Here is a 12,086-nt window from a genome sequence, read left to right on the forward strand (position 1 = left end):
TGTGAGTCCTAAAAATATACAGGTGTGAGTTCGGTTATAGAATATGGTTGTCACGTCCGTAAATAACCATACTGTGAACGTAATAGGGTTGTGACGGTGAGGAAATTTTCCCACCGGTTAATCGACGTGTGACAACACCGGTAATACCGGTATCACCGCGGGGGCGGGGCGTTCCCTCTTTTCCTCTCTTTCCTTCGCTTTTAAATAGCTTAAAAGCAGGCTTTTCAAAATCCAAAATATTGCCAAACAGGCGCTTTTGCATCTCGTTTCGAAACTAAATCATCTGCCATCGTCTTTTCTGTCTCACCTCACCTCACTCTTCTTGTCAGTCAGCTCGACTCACTCTCCTCACTGGATAAATTAAATCTGATCTGTGATGCGACTGTCGTTCGGTATGCTGCATTGAGCAGCCGCGTTCAGTTTTTAATTGTAGTGTCTGTTCTTTTACTGAACTAAATGATTTTTATTACTATAAAAAATCAAAACGACGGTGGGGGTCGGTGCCGCGGTGGGCAAGTGACGTAACCGGTGTTGCGGCTTAACACCGTCTATCGCGGCAAGCCTAGAACGTAACCATATTTAAGGACTCAAATACAGGACTGACAACCGTATTCTGCTGCTGTGTGAACGTGGCCTGTATGTATGGGTATGCTGAATCTGAAAATCCGAAATCAGAAAGAGAAAATCACTCACTGCTCTTGACTGAGTAGCTTTATTAAGAATCAGTGTACATTTAATCCTAGAGATGTAAAGATTCACTCATATCACGATTTGATTTGATTCACAATTTTGATTTCACAATTTGATTTTCTCACGATTTTTTTTTTCTTTCACAAAATGAGATTGAAGACATTATACAGTAAATGAGAAGGTGTCCTTTTATTAGGCTATTGCTGCACATTTCTTTGTGAAATTGAAATATAACAAAACTAAATTGAAATTTAAAAACAAACCCCAAATCAAATAACCAAGTTACACAAATAAACGAAATCTCTTCATATAAACAAACTGAGGCTTTGTCTGTGCTCTTTCCATTTAAAATTAGAGGCAACCACTGCATTTTAATCATCATCCAAACAAAGATGCTGCATACATGCAACATGAGCAATTTTTAATCTAAATTAGACTGTATAATTTCAAAATTTGAAGCAAAAACAGAATGGTCTGACTTTAGTTTTGTGAAACTATACTACATAAAACGTGAACGAACCGGCAGACGAGCTGAATGAGACGCAAATTCACCCTCTGCCAGCAGGTGGTGCTTATTAACAGCAATGATATAGTGTTTCCTGGGTTACCTTTGTAAACAAAGCAGAGCTGTGCTTATGAACACTACTTTAATTTGCATCGTTCAGAGGTAAGATGAAAAGAAAATACCACGTAAACTTTTCTAAAGACAATCAGTTCCTCTCAGATATAAACTCCTACTGGCGATTTGTTTGGCATCTCAACCGATTTGAATCATCACATTTGAATCGATTTTCAACCGGCTCGCGGTTAATCGTTACATCCCTATATCATTCATACAGTGAGTGCTATGCATTGTTTTATTTTTACATTTGGATATGCAAATATATTCCACAGTTATAGAGGACATGAAAATGTACCCCATTGTGGTTTGGATTTTTTTTGCCAGTCTTGGGAGGGTAGTTGTGACGTTGCTCAAGATTTGGGAAATCAAAACAGTCTACTGGGAGAGCAGTATCTGAATCGCTTGATGGTGAACTGAAGAAGAGAGGAGTACTAGTTTTCAGCTATTTATATTCATATTACTTTATTATTTACAAAAAAACTAGGTAAATATATGTAAAATGCTTGCAGGAAGTCAGAAACCAGGCTCTGAACTGAAGTCAGATTATTTAAACATGCACACAAATGGCAGTTTTTTCCTCAACAATATATGGTTGTATTGTATTCATCAGTTTCGATGACTATGCAAAACTGTGCTAAAGCATGTGAACTAAACACAACATGTAGTACTTAAAATTTCCCAGCATTGGCAGACCTGCAATATTAATGTTTTACAGCATTTTGGATCAAATAAATGCAGTCTTGGTGATCATCTTACTGACCCCAAACATTTGAAAAGTAGTGTATAAACAGTAACATTCTTTACAACAGTTAGTAGTGACTTTTCTGTTTGCAAACATGAATTTTAACTTCCCTGGTGGTCAAGCAGTTCTCTTGCGATTGGATTGTGCCTTTTGTGGCTATTAAAGATTATGCATCAGTTTTAGATGATGGTGTGTTGACTTGTGTCTTGTCTTGTCGCACCCTTGTGGAGTGGCGTCAGTTTGCTTTTGAGTAAGAGTCAATTATCACCGTTCTCACTCCCTCTTATCCATGTTGATATATGGATTATGGCAAATAACTTGGCGGGAGTCCATTGAGGAAGCATTACACCAAATTAAATTTGTACTTTGCTGAAGGATTTAGCTTCCTGCGCTTAATTTATTATTAAATATCTGTCGAGGGTGTAATCCCTTTGCGCTTGAGCTGTTCGTTCGTGCTGCACCTTTTTTTTTCTCGCTTTTTAAAGCTGATTTTCTTTTATAGAGAAGGCAAGCCTTTTCAGGCTTTTGACATAACTTGTCATTCCTCGACATTGATGTGTTCTTTTACGTTACGCTTCAGACAGCGGTATATACAGATAGCAGCACTTCCATAATGATTTAATTGAATTCCCCTCCACCCCTGACTATGAGTACAAGTTGTCTTCATCTGATGATGAGTTAATAAATCTAGTATATATGCTTTTCTGAAAGAGACTGCAATGTGTATTTCTGAGTTTAAGGAGTCAATCCTTCAGTCATCATTTGAACTAGGATATTGTCCTTTAGCATAATCAGTGGGGACACAGAGGCACAATGCATGTTTTTTAAGAGGGTACTTAAACATTTTGTATTCCTCCTAAACTCCTCATTTAATTCAGATTCACTCCCAGTCACATGGCTCTTATGATTGATTACTTGATTAAAGGGGTCGTCTTGAGAGTCAAGGTCACAACACTACAAGATAATGATTTTTTTGGGGGTGAAAGAGAAAGAGCTTATGCTATTGATTGATGTTTCTCTCTCTTTCTTTTTTTAAAGCAGCAGCTCAGAATGACTCCTCCGCTTCAGCATTACCACCATCAGTCTCGTCTGCCTGGTCCGAGAGGCAGTGGAGGTCCCGGGCTATTCCCGGATCCAGGTACCCCAATTCCTCAGCAGCCGCTGCAGCTGATGATGCCTCGCCTCGCCCACCATTCCCCAGGGCCCAGAACACAACACGACACACACGTACCATGCTTGTTGAACTCGCCGCCGCGGCACTCACGCGCACATCCCAACCAACACCAGCAGCATCAACAGCATCACCCCAAGAACATTCACATCAACCCTCACTTCAGAGGACCCTCCTCCTCACCTGTGCAAGGTACGGCCCCAGAGACCACCACCCTGATTTTTATATACTTGGGTGAATGAAGGCTGTCTAAGTATCTGCTCTAAGATATCTTTGCAATTGTAAAGTGCCTAGCCGCTCATGAATCAAGATTGTCTTGGTATTTGCACATAATAGTTACTCTGCAGTAAAAACATACAAGAAGTTTCAGAACTCAAAACTAAATCCCCATTTCAAAATATGAAATATTCTTTTCTAGCCTTCTTAAAAGCCCAGATTTTAAATCAACAGGATTTTTAAATGTCACTATTCTCCTCGACACACCCCTTAACGTGTCATTGTCATGTCTAATCAAGGAGGTGTGTTCTAAACAACTCATATCTGTCCATCAGTTTGTCGTTAGGTGAAGGAAGGCCTTTATAAACTTTATAAACTAACCTCGGAGAAACAAAAAAAAGTGCATTTCATGATCATCATGACCTGTGATGTGTGTAATATGCAATGTTCTTTGTCCGAAGGGTTTTACTGCTGTTTATGCATTAGTGAATCAAGCCACTAAATGATTTAATCAAGACTAAATGATCAACTTCACACTGTTCCTATTTGTAGCTTGAAAACCCAGATTATTTTATAGATTATATGCAGAAAACATTCAAAGATCATTGTTTTAAAATTGTTGAAGCAGTCAATTCAAAATCAACCTATCAGTGATTTGATTTCTGCATTTTCTCCAAAACTCTTATGTGCAGACACATTTTACACTGCTCAACGAGTCTCTTATTTAAATAGTGTTTTCACTGCATTGGTTATGATGACAGTATTGGTGAGACAGCAGAAATCATGTTGCAATAAGGAGATCGTTTCATTGTGTACTCAGTAGACATGACTTTTTTTGGATACAGTGCAGTACCTTGCAGTGTAGTACCAGTTGGAATGGGAGTAGTTCTAAATATAATGCTATAATCAATCAACACTTTTCACGGTTATATAATCTTGTTGGCTGTTATAGTAAAAAATGCAGTAAAAGTTTTCAAGAGAGTTCCAATTATAATGCTCATTTCATATGCAAAGATGCCAATCACAGCAGTGGGTGGTAGCATTTAAATCAGAGGGCAAAAATCTGTGTAGAAAATGACCATTTATCTCTAAATTATGATAATTTTTTGATAAAAAAAAACACAAAAATATAAGAGATGCTCAACTCAGGAAACCATATGAAATATTTTAAGTCTGACATATCACATGTCACCATTTCCGTGTCTAAACGCTGTATTAGGTGCCAAAACAAACAGCAAACAGGGTTAATATACACTCACAGTGTGGTGTAATATTACAACAACAAAAAATAATGATCCTGACCTTTATCTTCATAGTGAAATCTCAGATGGCCAGACAGTGGCTCATTATTGGATTGTTAAAATATTGGTGTCTGGGATGCCGTGACCCTGGAGACTGTAGTGTACACTGTAATTTTTTTTTAAGCTTAGCTTAAATCTGACACCATGATTAAATAGTGCTCATAAATGGCTGTTGACACGGTATTCTCAACTGAAACGAGTACAGGCTTGGACCCGGAAACAGTATTCCTTACGTCACGACTTAACAAGCATATTCCCTGTTCATTTTTAGGCTTTGCACTTTTCACTGATGCTTACTCGCATTCTCACTCAAGTCCTTCTAAGAGTTTTTTTTTTTCTCCTTTGATATGGCCTTCACTCTGTTGGCAGTCCATCAGCATTAAACCAGCTTTCTGAAATGCACACATCTGCGGAGGTGAAATTATTCACAGCGAAATTACTCCTTTTGACTGTCAGTTTATCTCATTAGGTGGCCCAGTCTGCTTGAGAGAGAGATGCACAGTTTAATCAGCAGAACAGCCCTCTCTCTGTGACCAGCTGTGACAAACCATGGTTTAGACACGTGGCAAGAAGAGACTTCTATGGTGTCTGTGTTACGCCGCCCCACTCTCTCGTTCTGCATCCCTTTTTCTGTCTGTCTGACTCGTGCTTTTTCTATTTCCATTTAATCTCAGTTCCCTCAATGCCTCATGTGCAGAACCAACCGAGGCCTAACATCGCTCCACAGAGACTCCCGGTAAGTAACCTCACGTTGCTTAAAGTTAGAATTAAGTGATTTCACTCTGCATAACACTGCGGTGTGTTACGGTCGAGACATCATGGTATTTCTTGGTTTGACTGGAATGTAGCCACCGAAAGCAATATTTGTCTTGCTGTGTGGATGGCATGTCTCTAGAAACCTAAAAACATCCTCATATGTTGGTTGAATATGCAAGTTGAAATCGAAATGGAGACCGTGAAAACACAGAACAGATGTAAAAGCCCTTTACTTGCCTGTAAGGATGTAGAGGAACCATCAAGCAGCTGCCCATGCTGTGGCTAAAGTGATTACTGCCGAGGAGGAGACCTTCTCAGCCACCCCAAACTCTGTTTCCCCAGTTCTCTTCTCTTTCCTCTCCGTTAAAAGTACTTTGATTTTCCCTTTTAATATTGCTGTCTAAAGGATGTATAGTTTAGTGTTTCAATCTGGAATATGGCAGTGACAGGAGTGCTGTGGGTAACACTTTACAATAAGGTTCCATTAGTTAATGTATTTAACTAGCATGAACAAACAATGAACAATACATTTATTACAGTATTTATTAATCTTTGTTAATGTTAGTTAATGAAAATACAGTCGTTCATTGTTAGTTCACAGTGAATTAACTAATGTTAACAAGCACAGCTTGTGATTTTAAGAATGCATTAGTAAATGTTGACATTAACATTAACTAGGATTAATAAATTCTGTAGAAATATTGTTCATGCTTAGTTCATTTGAACTAAAGTAGTTAACTAATGTTATCTAGTGAACCTTATTGTAAAGTGTTACCGTGCTGTGTAATGCTACATTTAAAGTTTTAATCTAAAACTGTTGTAAACAACATTTTTCTAATTTGTATGTAATTAAGACTACATGGTATATTTCAGCTTTTAAACATTATCACACCACCAAAAAAAGGGCAATCAAAATGGGATCAGTGCTTAAACAGTAAATTACATGGAATAAAACTTGATGTTGGGGGGAAAAAAAACATTTATTACATTTTGATAATCACTGGGATCAAGTCATTTACAAACAGTGTTAGATAGGAAACTCAAGACTCAGACATAAACTTTTACTATTAACAATTATTATTTCCCAAATTGTTCATCTTGTCAGAATCCACTGTCTGTTAAACATATTTTGCTGGATTGTAATACTTTTACTCCTTTGAGACACTTGTTTTATTCTATTAATACTTATGAAAAGTTTTTTAACCAAGTAAATCCAAATTTCGTCTTAAAGGGGTTATATGATGCGATTTCAATTTTTCCTTTCTCTTGGCACCACAGTATGATAAGGGCGTAACATTTTCGTCACACGCTTGAGGTATTCGGCCAATCACAACGCACTGGATAGCTGGCCAATCAGAGCACACCTCGCTTTTCAGACCGATGAGCTTTGTAAAAATCGACATGTTTCAGAAAGGCGGGGCATAGAGGAGAAACAATAATGTACAGTATGTGGAAAATAATGTTTTTTGAACCTTAAACCGCATAAACACATTTCATTACACCAAATACACCAAATAATGTTCTTTTTAGCAGCATCATATGACCCCTTTAAGGTTTTCAGAAAAAAAATTATCTTGAACATTTTATTTATTTTTCGTTTGGAATAACTAAACCTAACTCTCACCATGAAGCTGCAATGGTGTTAAAAAAAGGAAGAAAAAAAAAGATGACACAGCAGAACGATTTAACTGCAAAAAATGAGTCAAATCACCTAAAATATACTCTTTCTATTATGAATTTGAATCTAAATTCCTGATTGAAAAGGGAAAGTTCATGTCCATGTTATTCGTCACCTACTCGTGCACTGTGGCCCCTTGTTTGGACACATTGTGGACACCTAAAATGATTGGTCGTTCCTAATCTTGCTGAATAGGTGTGAAGTTCCACACACACATTTATGACACACTTCCAGCTGTCTGTCTCCCATAGCCAGTCTGGTACAGACAGGACACCATTTAAAATGCCAATGGCATTTTGCAGAGAGCGGCGTTCATTAGCCCTCTGGGCACTTGATTATCATACATTAGCATATGATCACATCTCATCTTACAATAGGCTGATCCACAATTTCTCTATGAATATTTACTACTGCAGAGTTTTTGAATATTAATCTCCATACTACATATTTATATTGTATTTTATGTTTGATACTGGTCGTAGAAAGTATTATAAAGTATCATAAAACTCTTTAGTATTAAAAAAAAAAAAACATAGCTTGGCTTCATTTTACAAGATAGTAGAAGTTTAAGTTAGGTTTTCGTAATAACATTTATTGCATAATTAGGCATTAGTTGGATGGATAAATTAGTACCAATAGAAGGATATGTCATAAAGTAGTACCAGTAGAAGGATTTTTGTATATATACGTTTTTATAAAAAACACTTGTAGAAATATAGAAAGGAATATGTTTAAAAATATAAGAGAATTTTCGTATTTTATGTTTTGTGTGTATATCTGGGTTGGAAATGAACAGGGGCGTGGGGCAAAAATACTACCAAACTGGACAAAAATCTACTTTCTTTCTGTATATAATTTATTCACTGTTAAAATTTTATTTTTATGCTGCTAAGACAACAATGTGAAATCTAGATTTTCTAATTCGTAAAAAGCATAAAATTAATTTAGAAATGGTTCTTAGTTTGTTTTGTCTGTGTTGCCAGAATGTGAAGAGCCGTTTCCCCAAATACAAACTTGCTTTTTGTGTTTTATTATTCAAAATTAATAAGCAGCATTAAACAATCTGTGTAAACAAACATAAATGCCATGTCAGATGCTGATGATGCTTGATGTTGATGATTTCTTTTTTTTTGGTAGCCGGGGTAGTGTTCTGAATGATTGAAGTGCGTAAATTTAGGTATTTGACATAAAAGGCAACAAAGATTGATCTGTGAGAATTTGTCAGATAACTGAATGGCAGAAATGAATAGGTTGCCAAGTGTGTTTTGAGACACATGAGGCTTGTCTCCAAAATGGCAGCAGCCCGTGTTTGGCATTTGTCTTTCCCACTCCCTCTCTATCTCCCAGGCAGATCATAACTGGTTACATATTGAATAGATCCATGGGTATTTACGAAAGATTAGCCCCCCGAAAGGACATGCTGCTTTTATCAAACGAATGCAAACTTGCAAAGGTATTGTGAATGTACTTAAGCTCCCATTGTGTTACAGGAGCTGACCTTTTGAATAGAGCAATAAAGTCCACAATAACAATGTGATTCTCTCTCGCTCCCTCCTGGCCGTTGCTTAGTTAAGCTGCCTGATTGACTTTCTGTTAAGCAACTTGGCTGGCCTTGGTGACACTCACTGGCCGACTGAAGATCAGAGCTGAAAACGTGGATTAAAAGTTTGATTGCATCTTAAAACATTTATAATGAGTAAAGAGGTGCTAAGCATCACAATGTGCTGGAGTGTGGCCCTTTTGAATGAAGGCTAATTTCTTAAGAGCGAAGGATATTTTTAAAGAATAAAGGAGAGGGGATTCGTATTCAACTGCAGGATTAGTAAGGATCGTTATCTTTCTTTTCTCTGGAAAGGTAGAGGGGGGATTTTGAGTTTTATGAGCAATGGGTTAGGTAAGGACTGAGAACGGATAAAGATTTCTGTTCAAGGGTGTATGCAAATCGTTGTCTTTCTGCCTAAAAGATTCCTCAGTGGTATAAGCTGATGGTTATGATCTTAATATGAAGAGTTACATTTTAAATTAGAAGATAAGGATCACAAATAATAAGCGTTTTAGCTTTGAAAATCATGTCAACAATAATATTTTGGTGCTGGAATAGTCATAATATTTTCTGTGGAGTCAGTGTGATTTTTGCTGTTGTCTGTCCTCCTCCAGGCTCCTCCTGATTTCCAGCAGCATCTCCAAGGGAATTTTGGCCCACCTCAACGGTCTCTGCCCCCCCAGGATCAATGGAGAGGACCACCACCACATCATCAGGATCCAGAGCACTTCTTCCCTGGTGGTAAGGTCAAGTTAAGATGGTCACACTGGTTGCGTGCATAAACTATACCTGCATGGTTTTAAATATCTGTTTTGACTTTTGTTATTCCATCCGGTCATTTACCAGCAACTGAAGCAGTCAGAATTGATGCTGAAGGTATCTGGCTTCTCTTTTATTCCTTTCTTTTCTCTTTTCTAGAACCACGTTTTTCAGGCCAGCACATGTTTGACCAGCCAGGCCCTGCCCCCCTCATGAATAACAGTGTTCTTTCGATATCGGGCCACGGCCCTCCATCGTTCCCCCCGCAAGCGGGGCTCGGAAGTCCTGGATTTGGTTCTCTGGGGCTCAGGCAGAACCAAGGGCCTCAGGGAGGAGGTATGTTCCAGAGAGAGCCCCCTCGGCTGGGTCTGGCCCTGCAGCATGGATGCCCTCCAGGCCCCTCTGGTCCCCATGGCTTTGTGGGTCACAGACAGCCCTTCTCGCCCCAACAGCAGGGACCCCCCTTTAGCCCCCAGCACGTGCAATTTGGTATGCAGGTACGCCAGAGAGTAAGTCAGTTTACCAGAATCTGCATGGCCTTGCTGGCGTGTTGAACTCTGCATGTTAATTTACAGCATGGCATGGAACTAGCATGAAAAATATATTTAAAATATTGGGTTTTCAGTGTCTTTTATTTAGCATTTAATGTGCATTTTCACAGTCCTGGAATTTAGTAGGAAATATGGCAGATTTAGACTCCTGTTCAAAAGCTTGAGGTTTTTTAATGTATTTTTAAAATATTTTTGAAAGTAGTCTTGTGCTCTCCAGAGCTGCATTTATTTAATCATACATACAGTAAAGCAGTAATATTACAAAATATTGTTTCGATTTAAAATAACTTTTGTATTTAAAAAAAAAAATTTAAGACAATTTATTCCTGTGGTAAAAGCCGAATCTTTAGCAGCCACTACTCCAATCTTTAGAGTCACATGATCATTCAGAAAACAGTGTTTATTTTTTCAAGATTATTTTATGACTAAAGATTTAAAAAACAGCATTTAGTTGAAATTTAAATGTTTCCTAACATTATAAATGTCATTACTGTCACTTTTTAATCATTTAATTTGTCCTTACTAAATAAAATAATTAATTTCTTTAAAAAAAAAATCTTACTGACCCCAAACTTTGTGAACATTCGTGTATATGACAAAAAGACAAACCTAAGGTGTTTTGGCTTGGTTGGAAACCATTGTAAGCCATGTAGGTGTAGTGGTCGACTGTGCAAGGAGAAGCTGCTGTCGTCATTTTAAGCAGCAGACAAGACTGCCCTCTTGTGTTAGCACTGTTTGTCAGTTCATGGTTATTTGAGGTCACTGGGTTAGTTGTTACACATCAGAGGTCTAGCTTTCTTTCATGAAAATATTTCCTCTTGATTGTCATCGAGCACAGCTTGGTATTCTTTTTTCTTAACTTGATATATAAACTGGTTTTAGCTGTAAGTTCAGTTAATTGTGACAAATTATTTGTCTGTAAGACTACTGAAATATTATACAGGGCTGACTTCTAGAGTACTCCCATTCTCAATCACGACTGGCCTATATTTCAGTGTAAATGTCCTCATTTTGGCTGTATTCTTTGTGTTTTGTGGTATTCAGGGTCTAATGCAACAGCCCCTGCACCATGATCTGCCACTATCCCATCAACCCTTGCACCAGCAACAGCAGCACCAGCAACACAGACAGGACTTGCCCCCCCAGGGTCTGCCTCACTCCCAGCCTCCACCCCAACACCAACAGCACCACCAACACCACCCAAGGGACCAAGATCCCATGGTGCACCTCTCCCAGCCCCACTTCCGCCAGTCGATTCAGAGTGGAAACAGACAAATGCAGTCCCGACCACAAGGCAACCAGCAGCGAAACAACCATGCCAGACCCAAAATGGTTAGCCATTCAAATGTATTTGTTGCAGAGAGCAAGATGGCAAGAGAAACATTTCTTATAAATAAACATATATTTCATTCATGTCAGCTCAAAAGGTTTTGCTGTACTTCTATGAATGCCAACCCATTTATCTGACCACCTCCTCCTCTTCTTCAGACGCCGCTTCCACCACTGCAGCAGATTCCTCCTCAACGCAACAGCAATCTCCGTGAGCTGCCCATTGCCACGAGCAACAATAATAACCGCCCGTCAGTGCCTAGTGGGCAAGCAAAGCCTGTTACCAGGGCAGCACAGAATGTTAGGCAAGGGCAGGCTGCTCGTGCTGGACCAGCAGGAAGGGGAGGATCTGTGGCACAAGGGCTGGGAGCTGCCAAAGCACCAGAGCAGACCAGTGTGCCTGAGATGAAGAAAGAGGGTCCAGCTGCAGCAGAAACACGCTGTTTTTTGTGCCTGTCTCTTTAAATGCAAATGAGCTGCTGCTCCCTGCCCCCTTTTCCAGCATAGAGCTGCGCCATTACAGCAAGTACCTGCTAAAAAAACTACTGTTTTGGTTCTGATTATCATGTTTATCGCACTGAAATCATGCGTTTTAAACCATACGAGTTTCTAGATCGGTTTGGCAGAGCAATATACAATAAATAAATCCACTGCTCTGTTGTCTCTTCTGAGGCTGGGACTGTAAATAGTGTTCTGTGCTCATCTGTGCAGCCAAAGACAGAACAGTT

The 12,086-nt window shown here is 38.8% G+C and overlaps 1 protein-coding gene across 1 annotated transcript in view; it reads left to right on the top strand.

Annotated features, from left to right (window-relative positions):
• rbm33a (RNA binding motif protein 33a) overlaps window positions 1-12,086 on the top strand; it is a 60,353-nt gene that overhangs the window by 29,966 nt on the left and 18,301 nt on the right. Inside the window, exons 8-15 of the mRNA XM_016481269.1 lie at window positions 2,220-2,304; window positions 2,933-2,999; window positions 3,093-3,417; window positions 5,417-5,478; window positions 9,334-9,460; window positions 9,638-9,987; window positions 11,074-11,361; window positions 11,518-11,784. Of these exons, the coding sequence (XP_016336755.1) occupies window positions 2,220-2,304; window positions 2,933-2,999; window positions 3,093-3,417; window positions 5,417-5,478; window positions 9,334-9,460; window positions 9,638-9,987; window positions 11,074-11,361; window positions 11,518-11,784 (1,571 nt within the window). The remainder of the gene's footprint in view (window positions 1-2,219; window positions 2,305-2,932; window positions 3,000-3,092; window positions 3,418-5,416; window positions 5,479-9,333; window positions 9,461-9,637; window positions 9,988-11,073; window positions 11,362-11,517; window positions 11,785-12,086) is intronic.

This window comes from Sinocyclocheilus anshuiensis, unplaced genomic scaffold, assembly GCF_001515605.1.
Source record: "Sinocyclocheilus anshuiensis isolate Anshui unplaced genomic scaffold, SAMN03320099.WGS_v1.1 scaffold613, whole genome shotgun sequence".
NCBI classification, from domain to species: domain Eukaryota; kingdom Metazoa; phylum Chordata; class Actinopteri; order Cypriniformes; family Cyprinidae; genus Sinocyclocheilus; species Sinocyclocheilus anshuiensis.